Source organism: Diadema setosum, chromosome 2, assembly GCF_964275005.1.
Source record: "Diadema setosum chromosome 2, eeDiaSeto1, whole genome shotgun sequence".
Taxonomy (NCBI): domain Eukaryota; kingdom Metazoa; phylum Echinodermata; class Echinoidea; order Diadematoida; family Diadematidae; genus Diadema; species Diadema setosum.
The window spans coordinates 45,221,402-45,237,775 of record NC_092686.1 but is presented as its reverse complement, the minus strand read 5'-3'; the positions used below and the strand labels follow the sequence as shown (position 1 = coordinate 45,237,775).

Genomic DNA, 16,374 nt, shown 5'->3' with positions numbered 1-16,374 from the left:
GCAAGAAGAGAGCCAAAATCAAGAAAATGAGGAGTGTTCGTGCTGCTGCGGATCACCTGGAAAAACAGTACATCGGCAAACTAGGGGTACAGTACGGTATTGCACTCCTTCCAAGAGCACTGCACGACGATAAAATGATCACTGACGAAAAATTATGTGATGTTCACCATGGCACATTGAACTCAATACTCAGGGAACGCCCATTTCGCAGTCATGGGAACAACTCATTCAATGTTTTCATTGGGCCACTGTAGACAGGTAAGATATCAAATCAACGTTGGGATTCTCAAGTGTACATGGGTATTCCCAGAACCAGACAAGAACACGCTTGATTATAAGATACGTTCACACGCTAAAACTTAACTCTCGATGATTAGCTTCGATTAGTCTCGAAAGTTAGCAATCTCAAAGTTTAGTCGATGATTAGAACCACAAGACATCTTTCGGGTTTACGCTTGAAACCAGCCACGGGTGGTGGGGGGGGGGGGGGGGGGGGAGGTCCTCACTCGTAGTTTCGCTCCGTGTGGACACACCCAGCCAACAACCCCATATGGGGCCCACGTCGTGGGTAAACATGGGTAAAAGGTGGGTAAACCGGGTTGGAGTTGGCCAAGGGCTACTCGAGGGTCATCCTTCAAGGGTCCCTTGTAGGCAGCCAAGGGCAGAGATGTGAAAAGTTGATAGGCCTACAAGTATGGGTTTCTCATATCATGGGCTTGTCACTTGGGTTTCACGTGGACACAGACAAGGAGCATGATGGGTTTTTGTACGGCTAGCCCTACCTTTTTTATGTGAGTGTGTGTGCGTGTGTGTGTGTGCGATTGTAATTTTTTGAATTTTTGGATAAGCTAAATACTAAGATAGCGGAATTGTATGATCCTTCTCAGCTCGTAGTTTTAGGGGGAGATTTCAATATACTCATGAATGGAAAATTAGATTATATGGGGCAAAAGAATATTATAAAAACTAAGTTTAATGAGAAATTGGAAGAATTTTTGAGAAGGTATGAGCTAGAAGATGTGTGGCGAAAAAGAAACCCGGATAAAAGGGAATTTACTTTTAGGCAAAAGTGGCCAATCGTTCAAAGTCGTTTAGACTATTGGTTTTTTTCCTCTAATGCACTTAATTTGGTTAATAAGTGCGATATCATTACGTCAATTACACCTGATCATTCTTGTATTTTATTACAACTTAAGAATCTAGCAGATAAATTTTCATTTGGTAAATCTTGTTGGAAATTTAATAATAGTTTATGTGCAGATCTTGAGTTTATTAATATGTTGAATGAGAAAATTTATCAATTAAGGGAACAATTGATTCCAGAAATGCAGGATAAATTACTTTTTTGGGATTTTTTAAAGATGAAAATGAGAAATATTATAATCAATTATTCGAAGGAGAAGGCAAAACGAAGGAGAAAGGAAATAGAAAAGTTAGAATCAGAAATAAGTCATTTACAAACTCAATTATTGACTTTACCTGTAAAATTTATAACGGATGAAATTGAAGAGAAAAAAACAGCACTAAACAATTTGTATGATTATTCTCGCCAAGGTCTGAGAATCAGGTCAAGAGCAGAGTGGTATGAAGAGGGAGAACAGAAAACACAGTATTTTGAACAGTTGTTGAAATCTAAGAAAAGGAAAAGTGTTATTAAAGAAGTATACAATGAAAAGAAAGAAATAGTGTCAGATAAAAATGAGATTTTGAAAATTATTAGAACATTTTATGAAAAATTGTATTCTGCTTGTGATATTTTTGAAAATGAAAAGTTGATGTTTTTATCTGGTATTCCCAAATTAAATGAAGAAAGTAGAAATTTATGTGAAGGTGAAGTAACTAAAAATGAATGTTATGAAGTTTTGAAGGAAATGAAAGTTAATAAGTCTCCGGGAAATGATGGATTTACTGTGGAGTTTTATAATACTTTTTGGCCAGTTTTAGGAGATATTTTAGTTGAAACACTAAATGAGGCATATAATAGGGGGGAACTGTCTACATCTCAAAAGGAGTAATTACACTTATAGAGAAGGAAGGTAAAGATGGTATGTATGTTCAAAATTATAGACCTATTACTTTGTTAAATGTTGACTATAAGATTTTATCAAAAATATTAGCCAAAAGGATTCAAAAGGTGTTACCGGAAATTATTCATCATGATCAAGTAGGCTATATGAAAAACAGAAATATCGGAGAAGCTGTAAGAATAATAGATGACATTCTTTTTCATGCATTGGAACATCCTTGCGGTTATCTAGTTGCGGTGGACTTTGAGAAAGCATTTGATTCGGTAGCGCATATCTTTTTATTTAAAATTCTGCAATTATTTGGTTTCGGGAATTCATTTCAATTTTGGGTTGAAGTCTTGTACACGGATATCAGTAGCTGTGTTATGAACGGTGGAAACTCAACGGGGTACTTTAATATCAAACGGGGTGTGAGGCAGGGTGATCCTCTGTCTCCATATATATTTTTATTAGCTATGGAAACTTTAGCTGGAGCTATAAGAAAAGATAAGGATATTAATGGAATTAAATTTGGCCAAAATGAAATAAAACAAATTTTATACGCGGATGATATTTCTTTGTTTGTGAAAGATGAGGGTTCAATTAAAAGGTTACAATTTTTATTTGATGAATTTGGGGAAAATAAGTGGTCTCAAAATAAATAAAGGGAAGACTAATTTCTTATGGCTTGGGGAGGAAAAAGATAGGCCAAATATTCATTTGTTTGGGAATTTTGTTCAAGAAATCAAAATATTAGGAATTTATTTTTCCTTAGATGTTAAGGCAAAAGAGAATTTAAATTTTAAAGAAATACTAAGTAAGATAAAAAGTCTTTTAGGATGGTGGAAAGAAAGAGATTTAACACTTATGGGAAAAATACATCTTATGAAAACATTCGCCTTGTCAAAATTAAATTATGTAGCATCACTTATTGTTGTTCCTCAGTGGGTATTTTCAGAAGTCGAAAAAATTACCTTTGATTTCTTATGGCATGGCAAAGACCGTATAAAGAGAAATATTATGTATCAAGATATGAGTTTGGGGGTTTAAGAATGACGAACTTTCGGTTATTTGTTAAGGCACAACGTATTATGTGGCTAAAACACCTTCTATATGGAGAAAAAGAAGTTGGGTGGAAATTATTTTTTGACTTCTGTTTTAGTACTGTAGGAGGTAGATTCCTGTTTATGTGTGACTTTGATTCATCTATTATGACAGATAATGTACCACCTTTTTATTCGGAAATATCGAAGGTTTGGCTCGATATCTATAAATATAGACAATTGGAAAATGAGGTTGTAAATCCAATAATATTCAATAATAGGAGTGTACGCATAGCAGGTAGGATGTTTTTTCATAGAGATTTATTTGATGCAGGAATAATTACAATACAAGATATATTAGATAACGGTCATTTGAGATCTCAGTCACATTTTCAAAGCTTGGGTCTTGGTTTTAAGGTAGAAGAATTGCTTAAACTGAATGATATATTTAATGCTATACCCCAGAAATGGAAAGACTCTATGAGAGCAGGTACACTTCAGCAAGTTGATTCCACAAACTTTGACTTAAAATTGATTTTTTTTTTCTGGTCAGAGAGTAAATTTGCAAGTTTTAAAATCGAGAAAAATATATGAGGCTATGGTGGAAGATTTACAGTCATCTTATGTTTTACAAATTAAAGATGACCACAGTAGCTATGATTATACAAACAAAGAAATAAAAGATCTTTTTATTAAACCGAGTAAGTGTAGATTGATAAGAAAATATAGAGAATTTCAATTTATGATGTTACATGGCATAGTTTACACTAAGGAGCGTTTAATGAAGTTGGTTTTGTAACAGACAGCCTTTGTTCCTTCTGCCAACATGAGCCTGAAACTTATCTGCATTTATTTTTACACTGTGTTAAAGTGAAACCGTTATGGGAATTCATAATTAATTATTTCGATATAAATGAGTTAAGGAATATGGATTGGAGAGATATATTTGGGGGAATCTCTGGTTATTCAAATAGATCAAAATGTGTAAATACTTTGATTATCTTAACAAAATACATCATTTTTAAATCTAGAACGGGAAATAAGTTACCCACTGGAGAAAAGATGCAAAAGATTATTGTTGAATTAATAAATGAGGAAAAAATCCTTGCGACCAAGGCTGGGATGCTACATGTACATTTACAAAATGGGAATATTTTGAGACTTCGTTGAATAAACCAGTCTGAAGCTACGTGCAACGTCTGTGACTTTTATGAAAATTGTAATGTTTCCATAGTATTCCACTCTTTCTTTTCTTCATTTTTTTCCTTTCCTTCATTCCTCCTCCTCTTCTTCTTCTTCTTTTTTTTTCTCTTGTGTTGTTTTGTATTTTCTCCCCCTCCTTTCCCATGCGTTCCTGTCAGCCTGTTGGCGGGCTGATTATATAACTATATTTACTATATTGTGATGTGTAGGCAAGAACAGTTAACCAAATTAGGTGCATGTGTATGTGTGTGTGTGTATGGGTGTGTTTTGTGTGTGTTTGTGTGTTGCATGTGTACAGATAGGGGTGGGGGAGGAAACAGGAAGGGAGGGAACTGGTGGGGGTGATCATAGGGACTCAGTAAGGGATATGAGTTAGTATAGGTGGGCGGGTATTGGTTGATAAATAATATGGTTCCATTATTTAATACTGTATAATTTTGCTGCATAATTCATTTGGATGATTATTAAGATTAATGCTAGAAGAATTGAATTATCACTGTTAAATTTAAGCAATTTTTTTGAGAGCATAGGGGAAGTGACTGTATGTAATTTGATAATTGTTCATGAAAATGTAATTTTTGTTATGTCATTATGTACAGCAATAGCAAATTTGCTATTATGATCACAAATGTATATTTTCGTCATTTCAATTGTAGCAAATGAAAATTGTTATTTTTTTTCTATTACTTTGAATGGAACAGAATAAACATCGTTGAAAAAAAAGCGTGCTTGTGTGTTTGTGTATGTGTGTGTGTGTGTGTGTGTGTGTGTGTGTAGGGCCTATACAGTTGGTTGCTACTTTAACCAAGGAGGTACTAGTACGTCCTTGCTTAAATCATACATGAAGGGGCCCCACATGTGCTTCAGCTGAATAAGGATTCAGATTCTTTTACAAGATTTATTTTGAATTTTAAAGAGAAAAGCAAGAGTGTATAAGAGATCAAATCTAAAGGTTAAATAATTGATTTAGTTTCAAAATGTTACCATGTAAGCTCAGACAATGTTAATAGTTTCGGTTATACGTACATAGAGAACTTACTTGATACACCCATTATAATTATCATTGCCCTGCTCGGCTCGGCCTTCATGGTCGTGCTGGTCTTCCGAGAGGTCCGACTTCACATGAAAAATTACAATAATCGAAACTCCATACAATGAAACTGATTATACACAAACTTACTTTCACATAATAATGTAACAAAATATCTATACATCAGTACAAAATCAACTAAAACAACATTACATTAAAAAAAACTTGTGAAAATGGTACCTCCCCCCTCCCCCATACCGACTGCCAATATACCCTCTCCCAGCCACAGGAATCCCCATATAACATTATCGGTAACATATACAGAGATACGTCATCATAGTCATGACATCCAGTGTAAAACATGATTATTTATTGCTTTCTTAAAGTAATTACATGATGATGAAGATATTTTATCCAAGGGAACAGTAAACATGGATGCCCCAAGGTATGATGAACATGCGTCTGCAACATTCTGTTCTAGGCTTTGACAGTGTTAATCTTCCATAAGATTGAAAAAAATATTGATGAGATACAAAGTCAAACCGGTCCAATAAATAAGGAGCGCTGAAATTATTAAGAGTTTTAAATACCATTAGCAAATATGCTTTAAACGGCGTGTTTTAAGGATTCCCAATTTAGTGGCTGATGAATAACCTCATTCGAAATATGCATTATAGGCCTACGGACTGACTCTCAGGATCATTCTCCGGGCTCTGTTCTGTAATTTCTGCAATCGATCAGTGTACTTCTTATGGGCAGAATCATAAAGTACATCTGCATAATCAAACGAAAGTTTGATTATAGAGTTGTAAATCATCATACTTTGCTCGTTTAAATTGAAACGGAGACGACCCAAAAAACCTTATCAAATTACTTATATTCAAACACAACAGGTGTCATATACATAAAAAAGAAAAAAATCTTAATGATATTTATGAATTTGGAAATGGAAATATGTATCACAAGCAACGCCACGTGACTAACCAAAAATCTAAAGGCGAGTGACCAATCTTATCACTTACACATAACGACAATCAAAATCTGCAATTTTGCCACATCAACTTGCATTGTTTAATTTCTACAGCTTGCTTAGAATGCTGACTTAGACATCAAAAATCAAGAGCATCTATAGCTGTATATAGACAGGAATGTGTATACTTTGAATTGGAATGTATTACAAGCAACGTCATGTGACACCGAAAAAAATCTATATACAGAATCAATAAAACACCAAACTAAGTATAAATGCGTGAAAGATAACAACCACGGAAATTTGTATTTTGATAAGATCGACCTGTATAAGTAAACTTCTATGGCTTGAATGATTATATTACCTACCCTAAAACCAAATTTGTATAATTTTGACTGTCTGGTTTATAGGAATGATAATAGCCACGTTATTCATCAAGTCGAAGAAACCGCTTGTGAACCGATGGAACGTGACACCATAAAGGAGACCTCCGGATGATTTTCAGACTTTTACATTTAAACACTTATAAATCAGGTACACTGAGTACAGGGTTTCAAAATTTATAGCGATTGGCATGAGGAATAAGAATGTTTTCAAAATTTAAGACAAATTACAATGAACATATTAATGGAATTACGCGGCTAGGTTTCTGAAATATGTGAGGCTCCTATTTTTATCAGCACTGTTCAGCGTAATCTGTGCAAGATTTTTCAGAGTATTGGTTTTTCTCTTCAAGAACCACAATAAATTCCACAAATGTATATGTGGAGCTGTCGATTCATGTACAACACGATGTTAAAATATGAAAATCGTCTGGAATGCCCCTTTAATCAAGTACAGTCTCATCAAAACGGACTTATCGTCCTGTAAGCTAAACGATTCAAGAAACATAAGAGATAATGCACATATTTATGTGTCTGGTTTATGTATTTAGAATTTGCAGATATTTGTGCTAAACCGTTAATTTCCCATCCATTCGTCTTTACAGATACACACTGTTAGATCGGATGTAACTGCATTAAAAACAACAGCTACTTATAGCGTAATGATCGAATCCCATCATGCAGTCGGAAAGTTTTCTGCTCGCAAATCAGCCCGGGGCATGATAGAGATGTGTCCATAGTAGGCCTATCTCTACGGTCATGAGCCGTCACTGACTTCTAGGGAGAATAGGTCTAGAATTCTTCCTGATCGGCTGCTTGCACTTTCACTTTCATGACGGCGTCCTCGCACTCGGCATCGAAATAGACCCGCCAAAGTGGACTGATTATTCTACAAGTAAAACCGACATTAAATCACAATTACCGACAGGTAATATGAAATAACCTGTATTCCAACTGACTTCAACATTTTTCTAACCACCCCCCCCCCCCGCCCCGCCCGCGCACACACATACACTTTTGGCTCTTAAAACACTCCCCAACGAATCCCGTCAAAGCGTGCTGGGGGGGGGGGGGGGGGGTGCTGTACCATTGCCCTTGATCCCCCTCCCATTGTCGGGTGGGGGTCAAGAACAAGAACAAGAATCAAGCATAAAGACAATTCGACATAATCATTTTCACTTTCCTATCATAATGAAAGAGCAGAAACACTTATCTCGTACAGAAAGCAAGGGGAATAATAATCATTATCCTTGTCATATTATGTCAGTAACAAGTCTAAGAAATGTGTATTTTTAATAAGAAATGGAATTTTGTAGAATTTTCTGTATATTTTCTTTATTATCGTGGTAGATTATTTGATGTCATGATCTGTAATAGTCTTCTGATCCAGCGGTCTCGTCACAAAATTTCAAAAATTCAAAACTTTGAACGGATTGTCCGATTTTCCTCGAACTTTCACTGATGCACAACCCCCGTCTTAACAGGCCAAGAAAACGCAGGTAGCCTCGGGGTAGCCTCCATCGAAGATTGTTCTCCGGAGAAGATTGTGTCTGTTACGACGCAATTAGGCCTATACACTGTCGACAGTCTCCGCGGAGACCCTCCGGAGAAATCTTTACCCTGCGGCGACCAGGGTAGACGCGGGATAGCCTCCGGAGAACCGTCGGAAAATCGCCGGAGAAGGTGTCTGTTAAGACGCTTGCGGGATAAATCTTACTCGGAGTTGTGATGTGACCAGCGCTGCGCCACACAAACCCTAGAACTTTCACTGTTATTATGTGTTAGACGCCATGCGAAACACAGCGACTTCTGCATAGCGCGTCTTTGCTAGTAGCTCCATGGTTACCTTATGGTCTTCACACTCATCGAGTGCTGTAGATTGAACGGTATCGTAGTGTAGGCGTGCTCTGATTGTAAAACATGTGACTTTTTTCATGACATACTTTATAGAGAAATAAAAGGCGTTTGCTCGGTAAACATAATTACATATATTTTAAGAAGAAAAAAACCCAGTAAGCCTAATTCAAACGCCTAGGTAGATTAGGGCCCACATGCCTGTATGAGTATAAACGTCCGTGCACAATGTTAAATGCTTCCATTTTTAGAGAAGGTTTTTGAGCTGCACTCGGCGTCCAACCCGTGTTTATGGAATCTGAGTAATGTAAACACGGGGTGATTCTTCGCCAGAGAACGCTCTGGAAGGTCTGTTGTAAAGACGGGGCTTGATATTGCATGCATTCACTCAATCACATGTATATTTGCGTTAATTCTCCTTTAAGTGCAGTGTCCTTACCCATCCAGGGTCTGATACACATGAGGGACGAGACAAGCTGGATCGGCGGCAGCGTAATTTTTCATGTCAGCCGTCAGAGGGCGCCGTGCCCAAAACTGTTTGTCGCTCGTCATCTTCTCAAAGATGGCATCATCTTTGAAGGTTGTGTCCTCCCCGAGAACGCTACAAAGCGCCTTTTGTCCGATGAGATAGGGTCCTCCAATCTTATTGCACTGCTCCATGATCGTCGAGTAGGCAACCTGGTCAGACAGAGATAAATGAAGTGTGGATATGCATATAATTATTGTATAACAAAAACAACTTTTCATTAAGAAGATTTCACAATCTGTTCTATACGGGGAGATTCCTGTGGTTGTTTTGATATTTTGAACTACAATGTATCACATGTAATTAGGTGCCGTAATTAATCCAAGCAGATGCAAATTGCTGCTGTACATTTGTACCTCCCATGGTGACAACCACAGAACAAGCACGTGTGTGCAGACGTCAACTCTTTGTATGTCTATAACAAATTATGACCTATACCAAAGTGTATACGAGGTAGTTTTGCGAGGCAATTACAGTTGGTATTTTGCAGGGTAGGGAGTTAAGCAGGCGACATTAGAGCATATCACGAGCATCCGGGGTTTTACATATACAGTGGACTCCTGTTATAACGAAATCCTCGGGGCCGGCAGTTTTCTTTCGTTATATCGGAATTTTGTTGTAACTGAACAAATAAACAATAGAAATACATAGAGTGGATGACATTGCAGCCCAAATTTTTACTTCGTTATAACCAGAATTTTGTTATAACCGTGTACGTTATAATAGGAGTGCACTGTAAAACAGGGAGGTGGGAAGAGAAGGAGTGGAATCTCTCTTCCCACCTCCCTGCTTTACATGTAAACATTCCGATCGACCACGAAGAGAAAACATTCAAGGAGGTTGCTGCGTGTCGATTACACGCACCGCAGAAGAACGCCGATAAATCATCTCATACAAGGTCGACCACTTCCAGCAGCACTACGCGTCAAACAATGATTAGTCCATTTGTGCTCAATAACTGCACAGTGACCATCAGTTATTACAACTCTCCAAATTGAAACAGAAGCAAAAATAAAGTGTAAAAGCGTTCAGACGTTTGAAGTTCGCCTGTTACAACTACATATGTATCCTTGAAGTTGGAGTTGAATGATATACATTGATGAACAATTTTTCAATTATTCGACATGTTGGCGATGATCTACAGGTAGTCAAATGTGGCTTGACCTATATCATAGTGTATAGCCGTATTCACATATTTTCCTAATTTACCTAGGGGATGGGTAATAATCATGACATTGACTGGCCTTGAGGGAGATACCAGATACATATTGCCCGCACTGAAAGAACATTGCCCTCGTCTTCGACTCGGGCAATATTCTTTCAGTTTGGGCAATATTTTCGGGTATCTCCCTCGAGGCCAGTCAATATCATCTAAATGTCCGATGGTCTATCTTACCGACGTGTCAAAAACACCAGCCAGCTTAATGCCGAAGTTAGCTCGGAGAGCTGCCGAGTCGTTGCGGCAGTCATGAACGACCTTCGATAGGGAGAATGAAGGGATGAACGGTAGTAAATCTACAAGTCTGCAACAATTGGCACCACCAAAACGACAGTTACATTTCACATCATTTTTCATAAGTAAACAAAAAACCTGTCAAAAAAAAAAAAAACAAAAACAAAACAATTGAAAACAGCTCAAACACGAAAGTAATTAAGAAAAGATGTATATCATTCAAACGACAATGAATAAAAATATATCCGATCACACTTAGCTCATGAACACAACACCGCTTGAAACCAGCAGGCCTACCTAGCACGATTATGCTACTGTTAGGACTGGAGAAAAAAATGCGAACTGTTTTCCTCCTAAATATTATGTTCAAGGTGGTGTATGTATGAAGTGGAGGACAAAATTAGCCATGAATATAAAAGCCCGACACTTGCGAGTTTCCTGGAGAAAAAAAATCCTGAGTTTCGATGGCTTTCTCACAATCAACAGCACAGGCTTGAAAAAAAAAAAGCTTACATCCTTAGAATTTAACAGTCAGCATGGGACCAACGTAAGATGGCTGCAAGTATCCTCCAATCACGGTGACTAAGAGGGCCGATAGGATCCTCATTGTTTTCCTCTATGACAGGAAGTTGTAATCATATTTCACGATGAATTGAATATGACTGAATAATATTTTATTTGATTCTTACGTGGATGCAAATTAGTCATTGGATACTAGTACTTTAAAACAGATAATAAGTCAATACAGATGAAGTGCCTTGCGTGGGGCACAACCATTGCAGCCAGCAGATTCGAAGCGGGGATCTCGTGATTCATTGTTCGTTGTAATTGTTATATTTCCATCTGACGAGATGGTTGGATATCCTTTATTCAGCTGTACTACCTGTATAGGGTTTAGTTGTGAGTACTTCGGGTGGACCATATCATCGGGTTATGCACCCTGCTCTTTGAGGTGGATGAATGAAGCGGGATCTTTTACGTGCATGAGTCGTGATGCTCTCACACATGGGACCTCCATTTTATGTCCTATCCGAATTCCGATGGACAGAGTGTTCCCAGCCTTTACAGAGGAACTCAATATTGCTCGTTAGGACTCATTTGGATTCGAACCCGCTCCCGAACCCGAGCCATTCGATTGGAAGGCAGATACGCTACCGTCTTATCAAATTGATGAGATTGCTCTTATCCACTGATGAGCCACAGCAACTGATTCACTTTACCGCTGATAACAACGTGACGTATTTTGTCTCTCAACGAAAACTGACATAGAACCACAGTGTAAAGCACTCTACCTACCTTGATGGTGTTAGGATCCTCTAGCAGCTGTTTTAGTTTCCCAGATTGTAGAAGGTCAGGGTTCTTCTTAATGTCGAAAATGAATACACGACCATCCATGGTTGCAAGCTGAAGGAGAGTTATGGTTCGATCTGGATCACCTTGAAAAGAATAACATTTTGTAAGTTTGGTCAGTATGTATTCGACAGCTTGAGTTTAACAGTGTTTCATACAAATATTCGTGTCATTACATCTGCTCTGCGGGAACATTATACATTGTCGGATAAGCCTCTTATACCATGTACAACTGTTGAGGAACTACCTTTGCTTTATTTTGAGGGTGGAATGACTAGTCAACATCGATCCGCAAAACTTACCGAAATTTAGTCCCTCGCAATCAACAGCAACAATGTCTTCTCTGGATGCCGCTATACGATCCAAGATGGACTCCATGTCTTCTGAAGTTTCTACCACATATGCGCCCTCGATGATGTCGATTATCTGTCGATTTCGAGGCTGCTGCCCCCTACAGGCAGAAAACCTTCGCTTCATTTCGTCTTTAATTTCCTCTTCGTCGAAGCCTTGGAACAGCTTCAATTTCCCGTCGGAGAATTCACCGTAAACTCCAGCGAGGTAGTCATCGACAAAGCGACGCATTGCATTTACGTCTTCCGAGAAGCCAGTAGCTCTGCGGCGCCAGTGTTCGATGAATGCGTCGAGATCGACCTCGATCCACACGGACAGCATCTGTCGGATGAATGCGAGGAGTTTAGCTGTTTGCAGCCGACTGCGGCCCTCGGGAACCTGCAGCTGATCAGCCGTCATGTCCATATAGGCAGCTGGTGAAGAGAAGGCATCAGGACGTGGGGCTGTTGTGATGTCACGTTGCACGTCAAACACACTCCACTTACAGTTTCCTTTCTGCTTATGCTCCGGCAAATCTGAAATCTTCTCGAGAACCATGATCACCCGATCTCCTGCAAGAAAAATGGCAAAATTTGTGCAATATGTATGATTATTGATCACATTTATCAGTGGTTAGTGACACTACGGTATAGTGAATTGATTATTAGTGATAGATTTGGTGTGACAGGCTCTGTTGAAAACAGTGATTTACAATAATCAACCATCATCAATCACGTACAAATAAGACATTCTCTGACACATAAGCTAGTTTGATTGGGTACTGAAGTCCTAGGCCCGAATTCACGAAGGTGGTACAATCCATGGTTTTAACCATTGACAAACGTATGGTGCGCCAAGTGTCGCATGGCCTATTTCGTTGACGAAATGGTTATTTCTTTTCGAAATGACTGATTTCGTAACGAAATAGGCCATGCGACACTTGGCGCACAATGCGACGTTTGTCCATGGTTTAAACCATGGACAAAGATTGTACCACCTTCGTGAATTCGGGCCATTAAGTTTACATTCTGCATCACAAAACCATCAATAAATCGTCAGACATGAACCTTTCTTAAGGGCCAATTCTGAAAGCGCAGACTCTATCATAAGCTTTAAAATGATGTGTAATTCAGTACATGGACTTTCCCTATAACCTATCTTAATGATAGACCGCAAATACACATTGGAAAAGTGTTTTACGAAAAAAGAAACTTTGAAGTTTAGGGCCTATTCAAACGCTTAATATCACCAAGCTGTGCTCTGTTCAATGTATGGGACAAAAAACGAGGTGTACCACTCCATAGCAAAAACAATAAGGGATTATCAGATTATAAAGCTGAAATTTTGCATATTCTGCAAGCAAATTTGATCCTAGACTAGTAATAACTTTTAAAGCAGCAGCATCATCTTTTCAAGTTATTACAGTTGAAAGTGAAGAATTTATAAAGGGTTTTAAAGAAATTCAGTGGCTGATGGGGGGTGGGATGGGGCCCGCGCTTCCTTTAATCTAATTTCTTTTTTTTTTTTAAAGAAAAGAAAAGAAGAAAAATTGTCATTGTCTTTTTCGTTTAAGTGGATCAATATAAAAACAATGTTCTAATTAAGAACTTTCATCATTTTCAGATTAACCTTTCGGAGTAAAGACGCTTCTCTTTTTCAAATGAACGAACCTTTCGAATAACCAACCCTATTTCATTTTCGGAAAACGAACCTTCGGAAGAAAGAATCTAATTTCATTTTGGGATCAACGAACCTTCGGAACAACGGAGGTACAGGGAATTTGTGTTTCGGAATTGTGAACCTTCGGAATCACGAACATCATCCGTGTGTTTGTGATGCGTTGACCAATATTGCACTACTGGCTATGTAGCACTTCGTCATATACTTCTCAACGCTTCTAGAGAGATTTACCATTCATGATTTCATAACTTTCTAATTTCTTAGTATTCTGTTTGTCTGATTTTACATTATATATCAAAGCCAACTTGGACCCCTGTTACACACACAGACACGCACGCACGCACACACACACAGGCAGTACTAAATTTGGTCTCCTTTGGATGGGTATAGTCTCAGGCCAGCCATTGTTTTTGCGCACCGATCTATTTCATACCACAAATCATAATAATGGGTATATTCTTGAATTATTATTTTATTATAGGTAAAGTTAGTTTATTTTTCTTGCATACAGCTCCGAACTCCTATACCCTAACCCTAACCACATCTTTTCTCTTCTATCAACTTTTCCCTATTCAGGTATTCCCTTCTTTGTCCCTGAAATCCGTTTTCTGTCGTATCATATTCCCCTTGTGTTGTCCTCACCGGCCAAAATGATATAATGAAAAAAACGCGGAAATTTAATGGCTCGGTCACTAATGCCTTTACGAACTGCTATACGAGTCAAACCAACCATACTCATCAACAGGTGTTCATTCGAACCCTCTGACCCCCCCCCCCCCCAACACACACACACACACACACACACACACACACACAAAAGACACAAGCAAACAACAACATTATAACTTTTGCCCAAAACTCCAAATGCAACAGAAGCTTCTTTTTTTAATCCTATTCTATTTTCTGTAAACAGAGTGATCAGTTACGAGTCTGCCGTCTTTAAAGTATAGATACGAGTAATAGGATGGAATCCCTACTTCTACGGATGAAGTCATTGAAGTCATCTTCGGCACTCATCACCCTCCCTACTGCCCTGGAGCTACGGCGGTCCATCCGAGCACTGTCTCCACGATAGTCGTGTGCCTCAACATTAATTGTCACACAATGCTTCCACATCTGTCTCACAGTCCCACGGACGCCATGCATTCGTCGTCGATTTGCGGGTCGTGCTCCCTCAATACCATGTCTGGACGTTCAGTTTCTCACCTGTACCTATAAATGCACTGCTTAGTTTTCAACTACCTGGGCTTGTGTTAGTCTCGTGTTTGCCGTCAATGAAGTAAGCTAAAATAAAGATAAAATCGTAGTTCGTGCTACGGATCTTTATGGGCTATGCGATACACACTGCTCCTGCGCAAGCAAAAAAAAAAGCGTAAATATGACATTGCACTACATCTAATAGTACTGCACACGGATTGAAAAATGAAACCCCTCACTGACGAAAAATATTCTGCTGTCAATCATGATACCCGTTTCTCGCGGAACACCCATTCCATTGACCTTCAGTCAGCTGTAATGTATCAATTGATGACACCGAAGGATCCTCGGTACACGGGTATTCCCAGAACTTACGTGACTTAAGAACCGGAATGGAAATAACATGCTTGGTTTCATTTCCTCACTGCCTGAATGTGAAGAGCTTTTCAACAGTGCACGCACGCACGCACACACACGCACACACATACACACACAAACAAATGACATTATACATCATCTGTTTCTTCTTTCGGCTAGTTAGACGATACCTGTATTTGGTCGTGTGTAATGCTGAAGTTATGATAAATAGCCTTTTGAATTCGATAAAAAACCTGATGACTTTCGTCGCACTGGTCGAGCTCAAACTCAGGCATGCACACTTTTCATGTTTAAGAAATACAAAATGACAAGCAACATAAACTGTATAATAATTATCTCATGGCTTTTCAAATGTCTTCTTCCTTGATGCTGACCAGTTTGCAACAGTGCTTACGGTTCCTGTCCTCACCGTTCGTGTAAACATTGTTCGTGGTAATGTCACTAAAAGGGCAATTCCTTACCAGATAATATAGGCCTAATTCTAAAAAGAAAACTTACAATATTTGCACAACAGTGATTGATAGTGTACAGGAAAGAAAAGAAAATACTAATGAGAATCCTATCCCGGTTGAGAAATTTGGCTAAACATTGTACCAACGTTAGCCCGCCGTCGATCTTTCAGCGTTGGGTCAACGTTGGCCCACCGTCGATCTTTCAGTGTTGAGCCAACGTTGGCCCGATAGCCAAAAAGACGAAGGACCAACGTCATGTTTCTGACGTTTGGCAAATGTAGTATTATACTATCTGGGCAGTTGCCACCTAAACCAACAAAAATTGCACGATTAATGAAGCAATGGGTATCGAAATCTACTGGTAGAATCATGACAAATACATATTTAACTTACCCTATTCCTAAATGCCTACATCCTATATCGATTAAAACTATATACAGCTTTTTTTCTAGCTGATAGCAAATTTTACCATGCCCATTATCAAGAGACACGTATTTGTAATGCTTTACATGAAAGAAA

The 16,374-nt window shown here is 38.5% G+C and overlaps 1 protein-coding gene across 1 annotated transcript; it reads right to left on the bottom strand.

The window, feature by feature from the left end:
* Positions 1-7,427: 7,427 nt before the first annotated feature.
* LOC140245543 (uncharacterized) lies at positions 7,428-16,112 on the bottom strand. Its single transcript, XM_072325112.1, has 7 exons — positions 16,048-16,112; positions 14,806-15,014; positions 12,121-12,720; positions 11,765-11,904; positions 10,412-10,492; positions 8,929-9,167; positions 7,428-7,524 (listed from the first exon to the last, which is right to left on the bottom strand). The coding sequence occupies exons 1-7, from the start codon at positions 16,110-16,112 to the stop codon at positions 7,428-7,430; spliced, it is 1,431 nt and encodes a 476-aa protein (XP_072181213.1).
* Between the last annotated feature and the right edge of the window lie 262 nt (positions 16,113-16,374).